Source organism: Hyalella azteca, unplaced genomic scaffold (genome assembly GCF_000764305.2).
Source record: "Hyalella azteca isolate HAZT.00-mixed unplaced genomic scaffold, Hazt_2.0.2 contig6818, whole genome shotgun sequence".
NCBI lineage: Eukaryota > Metazoa > Arthropoda > Malacostraca > Amphipoda > Hyalellidae > Hyalella > Hyalella azteca.
The window spans coordinates 2287-21548 of record NW_025936963.1 but is presented as its reverse complement, the minus strand read 5'-3'; the positions used below and the strand labels follow the sequence as shown (position 1 = coordinate 21548).

The window sequence follows — 19262 nt, the reverse complement described above, 5'->3', positions numbered from 1 at the left end:
ATATATCACTGGGAAAATATTTGCAGTGAATTAACTGTGTCTATTTCACTGGAACTATGAGCATAAATTCAGAACGGATATCACTGTCGTGTATATATCAATTTATGTTATAATTCTAATTCTATTGTTACACTGAACCTAATGTAGGCATAAAGTCGATCTCACAAAGGAGCAAAATTTAAAATATAATTTTTTGTTTAATTTGATTTTTCTGTCATTGTAATTGTTATTTTCCAATTATTCTTGTATTTTCTATACCAGCAAATTAGAGTTTTTGTGATCATTCGTAAATTTAATTTCGTTCGAATCGTATTTTTAAATATTTTTTTTATCATATTCAAATGTTCGTCATTAATTCCGTAGATTAAGTTGAGATTGGATGTAGCTCAGATAAATAGGATCATTCTTTCATTATGGCCACGCATTAAATAATATTCAAACAAGTCTTTATTGAACAGATTCTGTCAGGAATTGAACAGAATCTGTATTTATTTCAACTTTTTTTATTATTGCGAGTGTGACCCGATCTGTGCAAGGAACTTTCTCGAGTAAATAAAAAATGAGTGAATTCATTGACACGCGTCTATATCTTGTACATTTTAATGGTCAAAATTTTTAGCTGCCAATTTATTAAGAATATATCCAAATTGAACTCAGTTATTTAATTGCTACATATTTATTTCGGTTCATTTGTTTGTTTCAGTGTTTTAAGTAGTTTTCCCGGTATTAATTTGACTCAACTCATTATATAATAGTCTGAGTCGTGGTAATCTTCTCACTATAATTCTTGATCTCTAATAAAAATACTCTATAAACTGAGCATTTATATATTCAATTTGGGTCATGGGCCGACCTGATCGAACGATCGCCTGGCTGAATAATGATGGGATGAATTTTCTCTTATCATTATTATTCTTTGAATTCATCCCCAGCAACATCACCAGAAAATGGATTAGCTTGCATTATTATTACTTTTCTTTATAATACAGCTTTAATCTTGAATGAATATTGCTGTAATTTTTTTATGATATGAATTTCTTTCACTAGGGGACTGCCTAAATTTCCCATGATACTTAATAACTATGAACTGACTAGTCAATACCTAAATTGGTCATGTAATTCAATACCTAAATCAATAATCAAACTCTATTTAAAAAACTAATCAAATTCAATATTCAATCATGGCATAATATATTTATACAATATATTTTCATACTCTTCAAACGTCAGTCAACAAATCCTTCTCACAATCTTCGAGGCTAAAAATTTTACCTTTTTAGGAATTTAAAAGCAAAAACAATACCACAAAAATTGACCATATCTTTATAAGAGAAAACGTTTCGGAGTCCAGCTCCATCGTCAGTTCACAAAATGGTGAATTTTTGTGGTATTGTTTTTGCTTTTAAATTCCTAGTTAACTTGCGATTTAAGCAAACAAGTGATTTTAATACTTTTACCTACCTTTTTCCTACAGATTTCGCCCAACTTTGAAACTATTTACTTTTTTAAGCAATGACAATCACTGAGACGCAATCAAATCTTCGGTTAGCCAATTTGACATTTATTTCCTTATGCGCTTCTTTTAATGAATCGTAGGAAAATTGCCACGTAATATATATTGTAAATTAACAAATCAACGTTTAAGACAACGAATAAGAAGCAATCTTCAACGATTCAACCTTCCAAGCTTAAGCTCAAGCGAGGATGGTTGCAGAGATAAAGGGAAGACCCGCATGCCGCCTTCAATTTTAGCGACTGTGAAGTTTTTTCTTTAGTAGCTTCCCCATGCTTGCAGGAAAATTGTTCATAATTGGAAAATGGCTGAAGCAAAAAGTGAAAGGATAAGCTTACTTCAAATGAAACTCGTTTGCCAATTGACTATAATTCTAGCAGCTCTTCTTAATGGTGGTGCCCAATAGAACTAAAATTTATCCATGATTTAATTTCACTATCATATTGAATAGTCACTTACAAAAACCTATAGCAATGTTTTTCATATATCTCTCGTGCTCGAGACTACGACCAGCTCGTAGTCGTCAAGTACCACCAGCTATATATGTACCTGCCTCGTACCATTATTACTTCATATTAATTAGCTACTACTTCTCATAACCGCTCTAGCTATTCGCACGTATCGTCATCTATGTAAGTCGTTACAATGGACGTAAAAAAACTTAATATTTGATAGCAATATTTATTTTTTTCAAAGGTACTCAAGGCTTTCTTCTGCTCTACTTATAATTGTATCTTTGGGAGACACTATATATAGCCAATAAGTCGAATACAACAGATTATGACTATCAGAAAAAACATATCAGTAGACTGTATGTAGAGCGAGCTGCAATTTTTACAAGGTAATTTGTTATTTATTACACTAATCTAAAATCACGAGAAAAAGTTCATAACGGATTTTCAGAAGTATTCAAATCTCAAACAATTTCTACCCTAGTGGTTCCGTTCGTTAAAAATATCGCATACATTTAGTTGATAAGTGTAACACTATTCTGATGACCTGATCGTCATTTGGCACGCAATCTTAGTAGGAAAAATTATTTCCTTTCCTAGCACGTTAGATTGCCCGTATAATTATTATACAATGATTTCACATGACCAAAAATGAGATAAGTCTTCATTATACAATGTTCGGGAATCAAGGCAACTGACAATATGTTTACAGGGTGTAAATCTGTGGATATATAGTTAGAATTTGTTGACAAATTTACATTTCGTTGGCAGAGTCTTAATTTGTTGATTACATTGGTCACGACATCTCTGGAATGGACACGTAGATTTTCTATAGCAGCAAATTAAAGTTTTTGTGAAATATGCCTACTAAAATTTTTAAACTAAAAATTAGAAAATAAATAAATATAAAAAATCATTTTTAAAAATATTTTTCTGGTGGTTACAAAACCAAAAACAATAAAATAAAACAAATAAAAAACTTTTAAAAATCACATTTTTCAACGGACAAAAAAGAAAAACATTAACTCTTCCTGTCTTATATATCATGATAAGGACGTGAACGAAGCAAGAACTTCAGCAAATTGCTTGAAGAATGTGCGACTAACCTTCACGTACCATCATGCACGAGCATAATACTCCATTGATAATACGCTCACGCGCATCATACTCCATTGATAATACGCTCACACGCATTATACTCCATTGATAATACGCTCACACGCATCATACTCCATTGATAATACGCTCACACGCATCATACTCCATTGATAATACGCCCACACGCATTATACTCCATTGATTATACGCTCACACGAATACTTACGCATCATACTCCACCGATGTAACGCGCATACGCATCATACTCCACCGATGTAACGCGCACACGCATCATACTCCACCGATGTAACGCGCACACGCATCATACTTCTTACTTCGGTATGAAAGTTACAAGGATCACAATCAGCAATTGAAACCGGAACATTTTGATAGGTATATATTAACAATTAAATATATATTTTTTTATTTTATTGAGCAACTAATGGGTCCTGAAAATTACAAATTCTGATAAAATATTGATATTGAAAATGCAGGATAAAATGCGAAAAAATATATTTTAAACGTGCCAACACACACGTGCCTTGAACGTACGTATATACATGTATATACGAACATCATAAGAAATAGTGATGACTCGATAAGATGTGATAAATGAACGAGGAAAACCGAATTGGGCCATAGTAGGTGCATCATTCTAATAAAAACAGTAATCGCAGAAGGAAAAGATACTTAATTCAGCTTCATTTTTTTATTATATGCTATTTATTCGACGTCGCGCCTTTTGATTCAGGCAACATCAGAGCCCTGCACTTTTTGGTCAATGCAATTGCTGCCCCTGAACAAAAATACCGGTTTGTATTTGGCCCCAAGTATTTATGCACATTGCCTAAAAAAAGAATTAATTACTCAATGGCAAAAAGGTCGGCACCACGCCAACCTTTTTTATGACATGAATGGCAGTTTCAAGCAATGTATCATTACAATATGTTGTTTTTTTTCATGCGCCAGCAGTGATATGATAGTCGCTATAGCTTCGTGAACAAGGAAATTCTAGAAAATGGGAAGTAATATTAAACGCATTGAAAGCACCCAGTCTCCACAACGTTGTTATCCATAGAATTATTAAGAAATATGTGACACATATAAAAATATTTCAGAACCCAGTATATTAGCTACTGTTTCACCAGATCAATGAAATAGAATAGGCAAAACTGACTAGTTTCGTTTCTTTCTAACATTAATTGGTCAGTTTCATGATTGAAAATTGGCAATCTTGATCCAAGTAGCAGTGAAACTCTTGATCCAAGTAGCAGTGAAACTCTTGATCCAAGTAGCAGTGAAACTCTTTATCCACGTAGCAGAGTATTGACCACTCATTAAAATTTAAGAATTCGCTGATCAGCTAAAACAATATCAGAAAATTCCTGATAATCATGTACTTGAAAATTTCATGGTTCTGAAAAATATGAAACTTTTGTATTGCATTGCATTTCGAGGCTTTCGTATTGCATATCGAGACTTTCGTACTGCATTCGTATTGTGTTGCATTTAGAGACTTTCGTATATTGCATTGCATTTCGTTTTGCAATTCGTATTTCGTTCTTCATTTCGTATTGTATTGCATTTCGAGACTCTTATTACATTCCGAGAATTTCGTATTGCATTTCGTATTGTATTGCATTTCGAGACTTTCGTATTGCAAGAAACTTTATGTCCGTTGACCACGTATATCAGCAGAAGGTTGTAATATAGTATTGCATATCGAGACTTTCGTACTGCATTCGTCTTGTATTGCATTTAGAGACTTTCGTATTGCATTGCAATTCGTATTGCTTTGTGTATTTCGTTCTTCATTTCGTATTTTATTGAATTCCGAGACTTTCGTATTACATTCCGAGAATTTCGTATTGTACCTATTGCATTTAGAGACTTTCGTATTGCATTGCATTTCGTATTTCGTTCTTCATTTCGTATTGTATTGCATTTCGAGACTTTCGTATTGCATTACATTTCGTATTGCAAGAAACTTTATGTCCGTTGACCACGTATATCAGCAGAAGGTTGTAATATAGGCACACTTTCAAATAAACAACTCATGATTTGATGACGCACCAATTAGAATGTGATTACGTAAGAAACAGTGTATTGATAGAAGCATTATTGATTAAGAAGATAATCTCGCGTGATATTGGAAGGATTGAGAGCTTTGAATAACACCAATGAAGGAAGTGACGTTTGTATAGATGTCATCTCTCGGTTGAATGAGACTTTAACGCCACGAAAACAGCGATTATAACAACAAATTGCAAATTGATTTTCGAGAAGAAACAAAAAAATTTGTAAAGCTCTTACTTCTAGCTTCTAGCTCCTGATAGTTTTCTAATTGTTTATTCTTACTTCTAGCGAAAAATTTCAAATGCCTGCAGTAGAGCGTAAAAAATGAACTTGGATTATTAAAGTAAAATTTACAACATTTTTGGAGTTAAAAATGACATTGATCAGATAAAATTGGCTTAGTGAGGGGGATTCAACGTCAATTCTTTGAACGACGACTACTGGGAAAATTACCAGCAAAAAGGGTCTTCTAGAAATTTTTCTGTGAGCCAATAGGAGTTAGGTACATTTTTTCGCCGGGCGTCGAGTCCCATCAGGTAGTAATACAAGGTTATTCTAAATGATGGACCCAATTTAATAAATTGGTATTATTCAAGTATGAATTAGAAATAAATCATTCATACACCAATGAAGAGGAAAATGTCAATTATTTTACTTATTTATAAATGTTCAATATGTCCCCTATATAGTGCTGCACGGCAAACATCTAAACGGTAGCCAAACTCGTCCCACGCACAAGAAAGCATACAGTGGGGGGAAATAAATATTCGTACACTTGAAAAATCGTATTTTAATGTATGTAAGTACACAAACTTAACAGGAAAAGTGATTTAAATTATGTATAGAGACGCATAGTATTCAAAAATACTATCAAAAGAAATTAAATCTCAATGCAACAAAAAACAATGCAACATGTTCACTTNAGAATTTACCTTTATTAAAGAGTTAGCTTCGCAACTGTTAGCAATAGGAGAATGTGCTGGCTGAGAAGTCTCCGGAATGAAATCGATATTTTTTAGAACGAGTACAGCGGGAGAGAGGATGCATGACACGCTGTTTGCAAGTGTTTTTCATTCCCGGAAAAAAACTGTTCCATCTTTTCATCGTTGAGGTCAAGGTAACGCAAATGAATGGCAGATTGTTCGTCGTCCCACGACCTGACACCTGCAAAAAAATTAGATTCAACAGCGAATCCAACCCCGGAAGCTTCACATGTATCTAGATAATCAAAAACTCGCATAGAGTTTTCTGAAGAAAAACGATCCCCGCTTACCGTAATATCATAAATAATGTAAATAGAGGTTCTGAAGCTATTAAACTTTGTCATCATCTCGGAATTTCTAGGGGAAATAAAGCTGAATTTTACTTTGGTCCCGATTTCAGAGCTCATCTTCATCCACTCTCTCCATCTCGTCATCGTCTTTTCCTAAGACAAAATCACGACCACATTAGCATTTATATAGAGGGACTGACGGCCTGGCAGGCTGGCGTGCCCTACTGCGCCTCAAGCCACGATGTCAGCAGCGCCCGCCACACCTCAGCCCACACGCACCAAATTCAGCCTCATTTGATGCCCACGTGATGATCTGTCTCTTATACACATCTAGATGTGTATAAGAGACTGGGGTGAGATCAGGTGATCTCGGTGGCCAGAATTTCATAGCCGGATCTTAATTTCTTTTGCGTTACCCAACGCTCAGGGAGAACATATTGAAAATTTAAAAATATTAAAAAAAAATAATTTAGAATCAATTCTTTCCATTGCTGAGTGAATTATTTATTTTGAATTTTTACTTGAATAAATACGAATTTATTAAATTGGGTCCATCGTTTAAAATAACTTTGTAGTTAATTAAGTTAATTAAAAATCAGAAGTTAATTGATACCATCATGGTTTCACTATGGACGATACATTTATGGTATCGCTATACAAGATACCATTATGGCATCACTATGGACGATACATTTATGGTATCGCTATACAAGATACCATTATGGTATCACTATAGACGATCAATCGGTCAGTATCGCTTTATTCTACCATTAGATTATCGTAGTACTAGATGACTGATGACGGCATTAGTCCACAAAACATTTAATGAAAAAACGTTAAATTTTCTTTTATTTTTCCTGTTTTTGAAGTCTTCTATGCCCAGGGCATATATGGCGCCTTCGTCAACACTTCCAAAAACATTTTATCTATTACAACTTACAAGAATTTGCAAAAAGCCGGCTGTTATCCATAAGAATTCGGTTGATTCATTCCGATTTTATTATCTTTCCTTATCGATTCTCTTAACTTATATACAAGGAACGATGTCAAAGACTGCATCGATTAATAACTGTAATTATATCGATTAACGATGGCACATGCTTCAACGCGATTATTTTTAGTTTGATTATTTGCGAGTCACTAGAAAAATAATGCAGTGCAATGGTGTTAATAGTATCAATGTTTCATCATTGCAAGTTCACTGATGTTGTTGGTTTACCGATGAACTTATTTCGGCTATAAACATACCAACTGTCGACACGTGGAAGGAGGGCTACAGCTAAACTTAAGTTACATGTTGAGCATTGCATCAAAAACTTCCGTAATCGCAGGCTCTCGTTGCAGAACAAAAAATTTGAAAAATCCGATAGAACTAAATCAATGCCTACACAGTACATAGGTTTATAATATATACGAATTTATTAACATTAGGCGTACTAAATAACGACGAAAAGGTCTCGGTAAACAATATGTAGAAAATATAGCATTAAAATGTGAAGACAATACCCTGCACGGCGTGTCAACGGAGGCACAAGAGCGGACGTTACGAGTTCTCAGACTAAATTCGCCTTCATTTGTAAAACTTTTTAACGATTCATTTGCATACATTTTTAGCCATTCATTTCATAAATTTGTACCAGTATCATCAGGGCGACTGCAATGTGCACTGCACGATAAAAATTATTTCACATGTTTCAAAGCCACTTAGCCTAGTAATATAATTTACAAGAACTGACCAACAATATTTAGCTACGAATCGACTTGTGGGTAACAGTTATAATAATATAAAATACTTCTATCGAATATAGATAAAACTGCAAGGTAAATACAAAGATAATCCAAGCAAAAACTTAAATCAGATCTTAATTATTAGCGATGAAACCGGCGAGCAAATAGATTAATATCATGGATAAGACATACGATTAAAATATTAGGTAGAACAAAATCATCAACTATATATACTACAAGTTCGCACAACAATACAATAATCAAACAAGTATTCCTAAACCGAACAAAATACAGTGAGAGTAAGCAAATTATGGCACGTCTGATAAAAGAAAGCAAAGAGATTCATTGTAGTCCACTTCGTGGAAGTGATTCTGTTTACTAAGAACTTCTTTTATGTGAGTACTTAAGTGAACGTACGTTTGGCACACGTCAGAAAATGGTTATGTGCTGAGGTTATCATACCTTGCGTGAATGAACGCTTTGGAAAGTACCGGAAGTTACATCGGACGGTTCACTAAACTAAGGTAACGATCTAAGTTGTTTAGGGGCTATATACTTTCAAAAAAAGTTAAGAGATCGTAAGTTCATCAGCCAATCATTGACGGCCTTTCAAGCAAAATCCACCAATCGTAGACACGAAAATAAAGCGTAAGTACTTACGTTCACTTAGAGAGTAACCTTCATACGTGAGGCAGGGGAGGAACGGCAGGCACTGCAGCATTACTCGTTAAGTTTAAACTCATCAAAATCTGCAACTTAGACCAGTTGTACTTAACGCGACAGTACGCATTGCACTGTATAAAGAAGTGTTTCAAGTGCGTCAGGTAATCAACATTGATGATGATCTCGCACTTATATGGGCGTTACGTTAACATAAAGAGAGGGCTCAGGCTGAAAAATATGTCTAGTTTAAGAGTATCTTTAGCGGACTTCGTAAGACAATTTTGGGGCGTGTCGGCTGTAAGTGAGCCGGAGCCCGGCAGGACTGATTCGTTGCAGCCGAGCGCCAGCGCCCAAATAAGGCCTTACGCAGAACGTTTTGAACCCCGTAATAAGCGGACATCCTTGCTGGATTCCTGCTTCCCTCATGCTTATATCGTGCTCTTGGTTCAGCGCCAGCCCAGCTCCTACACTGCTTCTAATTTTGACTGGGCACGACGTACACGCCACAGCGTTGGAGCTGACCTCGGCTTCACATTTAGGAGTTCGCAATGTACTTCATGAATAAATTTAACAGTAAGCAAATCAGAGGAACAAATAGTAGCTAAAATCAGCAACAGAATAGTGAAATTGAAAATATAGGAATATATCATGATAATTGTACTACCTTGAACACATATCTGAGGCGCATAATCTTGCAGTGCTGGAGCCCCGGCACGACGGGGGGCACCACCAGGGGCTCGTCTTCGAAGAAGAAGCTGTCTCCGGGGGCCAAAGGGCCCTTTGTCAGCTTCACCACGAGGCTCTCGCTCTTCTCCGTGTGATTCTCCGCATGGTACGTCACGTGCTGCACGCGGAAATATAGGATGGTACGTCGCGTGCTGCACGCGGAAATATAGGATGGTACGTCGCGTGCTGCACGCGGAAATATAGGATGGTACGTCACGTGCTGCACGCGGAAATATAGGATGGTACGTCGCGTGCTGCACGCGGAAATATAGGATGGTACGTCACGTGCTGCACGCGGAAATATATTTAGAGTGGCATCATGGATGACAAAATGATCACCAACAACTTGCAAAATTAATATATAGAACTTAAAAAAGTTGTAGAAAAAAATAGTTTGGAATTAGAGATCATTTCTAGTACCATTGACAAAATCGCACATCGTTCTGCATTTTTACATTCCCCGCAAGTGAGTTAAAGGCTCATGGCTCCTTGGAATGACGTGGTAACGGAAAAGAACTGCATTGAATATGGTTTTAGGAGACGATCTATCAAAACCTTACTGTAAGGAATATCGTCGGAAAATTCACACACAAGTTTGCATTATTTTTCAGTATGGGTGTTGAAAATTTAAATAGCAACACCAAGCTTCAAACAATGCCTGCAAAATGCAAAAAAAAAAGAAATTCAGAATAATTCAACAGATTCAGATGTTTAAATTAGGCGAACCTGGTATAGAGCGACCACCGTTGAGCCCACCACCTTAGAGCCGTTGTTGGTCACCTCCCCCCTGACGCGGTACCCCTCCCCCACCACCGCCCCCGAGTGCTCACATTTAACGTTTATATCTACAGGTCCTTTAACGCAGCACAGGCAGCACGACGTGTCAGTTGTTTGTATCACCAAAGGAACCTGCAATAGAGATACTTTTGTATATTTTAGGGATAAGCTGGAATCAAAACTTTGCTGTTAGAGAATATAAGTGATGGAACACAATTTTTGTGAACTATTTTTTTGTGAATAACATTGTTTCGCTTCTGATTCAGGTCAAAGTATTTAACTTATGTATCACAAAGTAATACATGTGCATTTTTTTCATTTCGTGATGAAAACAAGGAACCTTCTTTCAAGGTGATATTATTTATCGATAGCGTTAACTCTCTCTCGCCTGATTGGAGTAACTGGAGCAATATCGTGTCATTAATATTCTACGAAGCATTTATCGTGGCGTCTGGTTCAAACGAACTTCGAGGGCAAGTCACTCTTAAGATTAACAGCAAGCGAAAAACAAATAGACACAAGAAAGGGTGGGAACGGATAAGATGACCATAAGCACTTGATTCATATGCTCTACGAAATAGTTCCCTCTTTAGGCGTCCACGAAACACCTGCAACGAAGGAACCGAAGTTACGGAAGCCGGCAGGCTGTTCCAGGTTCTGGCGGCGGCGCGCTTTGTCGCCGACGGTAGAAAGACGTGTGGATGGTACGACGATGTCCGCTGTTGATGACGAGCGCAGTCGTCTTCTAGAAGGCAGATCCGACACGAGCTGCAGACCTTCAGTGAGATAAGGAGGCGCCAGGCCGTGAAGGCATCGGAACGTCAGAACAGCGACCTTGAATTGCGTGCGCTGCTGAATGCGCAGCCAGTGAAGATCGCGCAATATTGCCGTCACGTGGTCGAATTTTTGCTTATTGCACACGAGTCTAACAGCAGCGTTCATTGCAGATTATTAACTGCCGTGGCCGGAAGTCCATAAAGTGTGGCATTACCAAAGTCCAATCTGGTCAGAACGAGCGCCACCACAAGGGCCTCAAGGACCAGCCTCGAAAGACAGCGGCTGATGCTACGTATTTGTCGCAGAACGCCAAAGCAAGCAGTGATGACTTTGGCAATGTGACTGTTCGTTGAAAGTTTTTAGTCCAGCAGAATGCTTAGGTTGCGAACTGCGGGCGCAGGCTTGACGAACTCGTTGCCCACGTGAACAGGGTTGGCCGGAAGCTGATGCTGGCGCCGAGCAGTCGCAAACCAAATAAGGTCGGTTTTTGATGCGTTGAGCTGGAGTCGGTTGGAACGCATCCAGTCCGAAACAGCGTCCATGTAGGCAGACATTCGATCCTGCAACGCTGCGGCGTCAGCCGGTGCACAGTAGCTATAAATTTGGGTGTCGTCGGCGAACATATGCGGATTCAAACTATGTGAATCAATTATATGCAATACGTCGGGAGTACATAACAAGAGGATCGGGCCGAGAACTGATCCCTGTGGTACGCCGCAAGTGACCAACGATAGCGTAGAAGAAGAGTTCCCGCACACACAATATCGTAACAAGCCCACTTCCCAAAATGGATACGTTCTGGTGAGCGCAAAATGATTTGCACCGATGGTTGCCGCCACGTACTATAACTTTAAAATGTTCTCTATTGCGTAGAAACGTCCTCAGGTTGCTACACTCAATAGTTTACGTATAATTTAAGTTGAAAGTTATATACCCGGAGAGTGACATATGGCGGTAGAGGGTTACGTTACAATCGCCTGCTAAGCAACACTCGTCTCCTCCAGCCCCAGCCACATGTAGACTTATTTAAATACTTTATTTGTAAACTGTGACCGAATTTTTGATTTATTGACTTTAGTATGCAATTATTTTGTCTAACTGACTGTGTTTTTATTGTGAAAATTGCACTAATTTACCGTTTTGTGCGTAAATAAGTGCTGTCAATATATGATACCACCGTCTAGACGAGTACGGCTACGTCGCCATCTATGAGCTATATGTTTTTTTGAAAAGTTGGTTATAATCTGTGATCATTTTGTCAAAAGCTTTGATTATTTATAACTGTGATTCTAATAAGTGATATTACATCTCTTGCACTTTGATAATGCGTTACTCGATGTTTTATTTATCTAGGCGATGTGCTAGGAAGTTCTCTACTCATGTGCTCGCGAGTTAGGTATCTTTGAGTAATAAAATTACTACATTGCTTATATCGCAAGTTAATCAGGAATTTAAAAGCAAAGAAAACAGCCAGAATATTAACCATTTCTTAAGAATGACAACGTTTCGGAGTCCAGCTCCATCGTCAGTTCAAAAGTTCAAAACCTATAAGAGAAGCAGAATCAATTAGAAAAATAAATTCACTTCGAAGATAAAAACATAAATTGACAGTCTGGCTGTTTTCTTTGCTTTTAAATTCCTGAGGTATCTTTGATAGTTGTTCTATCATATACCAACTTTCACCTATCAATATGTGGCTAAATGATAAAAATATGGTTTTACTTTGTTGTACTATATTATATCATCTATTTTTTCCATGTAGAAGATGTTAACAACCCGTTTCATGCAAATTGTATACAAGATATTGTTGTAAGGTTATTTTGGTTGAGTTACCCCTCGCAAAGGAATTTTGTGTGCTCAGTCTGACTGGGTTGGGTTCCAAGCACTTGTATTGACTCAAATTGAGAGAGCCAGATCTGGGCTGCTGTAGTTGTGGACATANCCACTAACAGACTGAATATGGTGTAGGCTTGGTTAGTCTAGAGTTCTTGATTAGTCCCAGCTGCTGGTGGCGTTTTGGTGTGACTAATAACCGTGTTGTAACGGTTAATATCCTCTGCACTCAAGTACTTGGAACAGCAGCTTATTCCCTTGATAGTCCTGTTGTCTGTTGGGCGTAACTGCCACCTAACCTTCTGTGTCTTGGGGGTGGCTTGTACCATTTCATTAGTTTTTCCCAGCAGGGTACGTATTGGAGCTGATCCCCACTGTAACAGTAACTGGCTAATTCTTCTGCATTTTTCTCAGCAGTGTATTGGGGCTTGTACCACCAGTAACTTGGACTGGCTGATTCTCCTGCGTTTTACTCACCAGTGTATTGGGACTCACACCCCCCAGTAACTGGTACTGGCTAATTCTTCTGCATTTTTTAAGCAGTGTATTGGGGCTCATACACCCAGTAATTGCGAATTGCTAATTCATCTGCGTTTTTCTCAGCAGTGCATTGAGGCTTGTACCTCCAGTAACTGTGACCAGATAATTCTGCATTTTTCTCGCCATTGTATTGGGGATCATACCCCCAGTAACTGTGATTGGCTTTTCGCATTTTGTCATGGCTTCTACCTGTGTCACTCACTGTCTGACACTCTGACTTATACGCTATGAATTCACATTACATGCTATTTCACCACTTGTTGACACTTGTGCCTCTGAAGTAGTAATTCGGTCTCCTGGAGCTTGAGAACTGTCAGTGAGGAATAATGTTTATCCAACTCAACTGAATAAATTGTGAGCCCTAGTTTGAAGGATTTAGTACACCACTTGGAGATCAGTATAATTCAGAAATTTTCCCTCATGCTTATTCCTCCCATCTCCAATGCAAGAGAATTTAGAGTAGGACAAAAGCGTGATTCTTAGTTCATGTGTTAAACTTGTAGCAGAATCTACTGCAAAGTCAGCACGACAGTAAAAATCTTCTGTTAATTCAGCACAATCCTCCTTACTATTCCAACTTTGCAGTGGTGTTTCCAGTTACACACGGTATGTATTACAAAAATAAAAATGCTTTCCTAGCTACCATAAGCACTGGGAACATGTGACATTCAGTGTCTAGATAGTTACATGTATTGAATTCAAACAAAATGCTCATTTGCCTTGGAAATAATTAATTAGCTGTGGGAAAATCCCCAAATAAAATTGTTTTAGTCTAGAGTATTTTCTATGGAGAATAGATACCAGGGTTGGCGATTTTTTTTTATTTTTTTTTTTAAATCAAAAAAATAAAAAATCAATGATTTTTTTTATTTTTTCATTATTTTTTTGATTTTTTTGATTTCTTCAACTTTTTTTGTCTTTTTGAAGTGTTATTTTTTATGTTGCAATTAGCCTATTAACAATAACAGTATATGGATCATAATGGATGGCTAAAAAGGGCACTTATTGCCTTCAATAATGGCCAACAGGCCAAGGTGGTGTTTACCACTTAGGGATTTTTGGGTAAACAATTATTGGTACCGGTACTACGGTATGTCTATTCATTAGCTTTGTAAAGTTTGTATGGAGCAAGGTAATGAGCTAAATATTGACCATTTAACTGGCTTCAATATACAAAAACTAAAAAAATCATGATTTTTTTATAAAAAAATCAAGTGATTTAATCACATGATTTAATCATTTTGATTTAATCATTGCCAACCCTGATAGATACTTTTCCAAGGCTCTACAGAATAAAATGAGATCAAAATGACTGCAAGGCTAATTTATTGTTAACTCAGTAGGCTAAAAGGAAATGCAGTGGATGCAACATTAATTTTGCTAAAGGCTGCTCCATGATTACTCACCCTATCTACAACAAAACTTGTGACCAAAAAGCCAATTGATTCTAGAGATGTGTTGTGCATGATTACTTACTTTAGCTGCTTCAGAATAGTTGAGATCAAAAGGACAGTTGATGCTGATAAAAATTTTCTTCTTGTGGTCAACTCCCATTGGAATATCTGCATTGGCCTTGATGCTGTATCGGATGTAGCCAACGGTGCCCTCAAATGAAGAGGGAATGTTGAAGGGAAGCTGAAAGTTAAAAGGCCACGCATGGTTTCCAGATGGCAGCTTCTCAGAAACTGTAAATGAACAGCTTGTTCAAGAGAAAAAAATATTCATGATCAATAGCTTGTTAGCTTACAATCAACACAAACTAGCAAACTTGTGTTAAATAATGAAAAGCTCAGATATTACTTGCTTATTTGCTAAAATGAAATATTTGTGAATGGCCCTGAAAATCTGATTTAAGGGGTGTTGTGCAGGAGGAGTTGTGTTGCTTTTGTAGCCCAACTTTTCGGACTCCCATGAATGGTTTTAAATTTATTACATTCAACACTTATTCTCCCATTATGTCTGTGTTTAGAAAATTTATTTTCTATCTAATGCAGACTGTACATGGATATTAAAAATGAGTAAAATAGTGATATGTATGAGAAGAACAATTAATAAAATATTTCTAAACATAATTTTGCTTATATAGGAAGTAATTTTTGTCCAGTTAATACACCAATTCAATCAACTAATTTAGATGAAGGGATTTGCAAGTTTAGTCACCTACTTCATTTATGTTCTTTACAAATTCATCCTGTTGATATATATTCACTTGCTTCAAATTACTGTGTTAAGTGACCCATAATTTTGTTACTTTTTGGTAGTCAACTTCAAGATGCCACTTTAGTTATAGTACTGAGAGTTTGCTTGTTATAAATTGCAAACTTCATTGATGCAATTATCTTGAATTTTCAACCTAGAGGTTCTTGAATATTTTTCCGTTCTTCATTTTTGTAAGTTGATGCTTGCATTACATAAGTATTCATTACTTTGATCAGTTTTGATCTGAAGGTGCATTTTACCATCTGTTATAAGGAAATAAAAAGTTTGTTATTGAAAAGTATCATTTCAAATTCATAACAGACTCAACATGAATCATGCCTATACTCACTCTCTGTATACCTACTTCTCAATCTTGGGGGATACCTACCACCACAACAGACAGCTTCCACCTCTGACAAAGCTATAACTAAACTAACTTGGAATGCATGCATTCAAGCCATCCATAACTCACAGTGAGATGACCAAAGACTTGTATTGAATTCGAAGTATCGCTCCCGGCTTATGAAGTGCTTGGTGTTATCACCTTCTTTGACTGTCCAATGAACTTTGGCTTTTCCTTTGAATTCAACCAGAATGGCTGCACATAAATAAATCAAAATTGCTAAGAATTTGTTAAATTGCATCAATCACTGCCTAAACTACTCAGCCATAGTGGCCAACCAGTGATTTTTTAAAATCAGTTCATTTTCAATTTATTACCTACTAAATATTTCAATCTATTTATTATTAATGACAATGCTGGGTTACTAGTCTACTTATAGGACTCAAAAATGAACTTGAACTCTTGAAGAATGGCAACAAAAAATGTCCTCCCTTGCCACTATGTTAACTCAGCCTTACATGGTATATACAAGACTGTGAAGAATATCTATCTTAATTGATTGAATGACTTTGAATTACACAATTTTCTTTGTGATCATGACACCCAATTAATATACCTACTTGAAAGTGTTCATACAGCATACAGAGCTACAAATTGCATATGACAAAGAATGCAAGCATAAAGTATTGCATTAATGTTTATGGAAGAATTTGCTAGTTTTTCCCATACACAACACAAGTACAATTTTTCCTTACCTCTACAAGATGTATCTGATGACGATTGCACCTTCACTTGCCCCATGACTGCTTGGCCAGGGAAATATATATCCTGATGAGGTTCCAGAAGTACTGAAATATCTTCAATACCCATTCCTTCAAGTTCCAGCTTCCACCTCTCTCAGTAGAACCCCCAAAGAAATTATTCTCTTTTTACTAAAATGTGTTCATTATTCAGCTGAAACTATGGAATTGTGTCCATTGTATGGCTCATAAATGCACACAAGTGAAAGTGGAACTGTAAACAAAGAGCAAAGAAAATACAACTTGACCATTATTATAATTCAGATAAACTCATTAAGGGGCCCGTCTACCCTAAAATTTTCAATTTTGGCATTTTCCGGTTTTTTGTGCTCATCTGAAAGCTGGAATTCTGCTCTTTCCAATGGTACCACTGCCATCACTGTACGCCAATATTTACGTTCATGACGTCTCTTTAAAGAGAAGCAGGTGGGAGAGTCCTTTAACTAATTAGATATAAAGTAATTAGCTGCTGAAATCTTTGAATATAGTTTCTACTTGAGTTGTGCTGCAGTTACATGCTTAGTCTCATCTTAAAGCTGACATTCTGAGCTTTCCAACGATACTACTGCGATCCATGTAAGGCAATATTGACGCACACGGCCGGGCTTTAACGGGGGGCGGGGGGTGGAGTTCCTTCAGTAAATAGACCTAAAAAAATTAGAGTGGCAAGACTACATATATTGGTGTATCTGGCACCTGAGCTCAGTCACCCTCCTAACTTTGTACGGAGAGGTGTGCTACAAGTTGCTGCTAGCATCCTTGAGTGGATTAAGCTACAGAAGCCTGTAGTTTGGTATCCATGCTACATTGAGTGCCTATTTCAAGACGCGCGGGACTTTGTCGCACCCTCCTGAAAAGTTCAACTTATTGTCACGGCAAACCTATCTCCTCCTACAGTTTTTAAGCTACAGCAATGGGAGATATATCATTCGATTTGTAAGGAATAGCTCTACAAACTGCGTGTATAGTTTTTCCGATTTCATTATAGTTTGGATTATATATTGGAAAAAGGGGGATGGGGGGGAGAATTTTTTTTCTTTAAATCCCCCTCCATCAGGAACAAATTCGAAATTGAAAAAACTGAACACGTGAACGCTAGATATGGTCTTTACGGATCGAATGACATGTGTCTCGACCTTGTAGCATATATACTGTAGGAGTAGATAGATTTCTAGAGTACCCCATTATTTTTTCATTTTCTATTAATTTCACATTTTCTTTCGTTTTTTTCGAAAAATTCACATGAACAAAAACAATTTTGTTTTACATTTTACATATGTGTACTGAATTTCAGAATGATCCGCCCAAAGGTATACGATTTATTATTTGCGCAAGACGGTCCCCTTAAATACCATCACAGAAATAAACTCACAGATAATTTTGTTTTAAAGCTTCCCTTTTTCAAGAAAAATCTATGCAAATGGCTGAATTGAATGAAATACCAATTAACATCCTTCATCAAAATTATGAAATTTTTTAAATTTTTTAGAAGTCATAAACTTATGCATGGACAAACTATAGCACACACATACGTAAATACAGCTTGCAGTCACTTTTATTGGTGTTATAAAAGCCCTTTTTTTTAGCTACACAGGCAGAGCAAGAGCCAGGAGGAGATGATTGCTGGTTTGCTTGGCTAGGTGGTAGCTTGGTAGCCAGGGTGCAGAGAGTGTGTGAATATCAAAAGATCTTTGGCAATGCACCAGCAACAAAATATATGCCTTCAGAAGATCTTGCCAACACATTTGGATTGAAATTATTGCATTTTAAAAATTACTTGGAAATCATTGCAATTATTGCAAGTCTGAAAGACGGCAAGCACACACAGTAAGGTTTTGGGTAACGGTATGTTAGATGGATCAGGATGCAGTGAAGCTTGTCCGGAAATAAGTTGCAATGACTAAGTGTTGCAGTGCGTGGAGAGTAAGGGATATACTATCAAAGTTGTTAACAGCATTTCCTCATTAAAAATTACCTGGCAAAGCATCTTGAAAATGGATGGCAATGCTTAGGGCTAAAAATCCATATCTTGGCAACACTGCTGCTTGCACCCTCTGCACCCTGGCCTGGCTGGGATGCTATTGCTATTAGTTATTAACAATATCAAGTAGGTATTGTCAATTATAGGTTTATGGCCCTAATGAGTTTATGACAAACCACAGATTTTTTACAATCAGTTCATTTTTAATTTCCTCATCTCCTCCAGATTTAAACCAATTTCTTGTGTATGATAATGCTGCTATGCTGATTTCCATGACCAAGATACTTTATTGTAGACTCCTGCGTCTCGAAATAATTTTCTCGAAATGAACCGGGACAGACGAAACGAGACGAGAAAATTCCGAGAAAAAAATAACGGGACAGAGGGTAAAATTTGTCCCGGAATAAACGTATGAACCGAGACAAGACTTCTGTCCCGGACTTTAAAACTTGTGTCCCGGTAAATTATGAACCGGGACGAGAC

General features: G+C 37.0%; 1 protein-coding gene across 1 annotated transcript; it reads right to left on the bottom strand.

Annotated features, from left to right (window-relative positions):
- Positions 1-6518: 6518 nt before the first annotated feature.
- On the bottom strand, positions 6519-17013 carry LOC108673463 (arrestin domain-containing protein 17-like). Its single transcript, XM_018161302.2, has 7 exons — positions 16754-17013; positions 16128-16253; positions 14933-15141; positions 10256-10438; positions 9468-9647; positions 8801-8852; positions 6519-6565 (listed from the first exon to the last, which is right to left on the bottom strand). Exons 1-7 carry the CDS (start codon positions 16866-16868, stop codon positions 6519-6521), a joined length of 912 nt encoding a protein of 303 aa, XP_018016791.1. The 5' UTR covers positions 16869-17013.
- Positions 17014-19262: the final 2249 nt, after the last annotated feature.

Excerpts from the sequence above, each read along its gene's own strand:
- LOC108673463 (XM_018161302.2), bottom strand. The coding sequence starts at position 16,868 with ATGGGTATTGAAGATATTTCAGTACTTCTGGAACCTCATCAGGATATA. Across the intron at positions 16,254-16,753 it reads ATCAGATACATCTTGTAGAG|CCATTCTGGTTGAATTCAAA; the intron begins GTAAGGAAAAAT and ends ATTTATGTGCAG. Across the intron at positions 9,648-10,255 it reads CGGTGGTCGCTCTATACCAG|CACGTGACGTACCATGCGGA; the intron begins GTTCGCCTAATT and ends TTCCGCGTGCAG.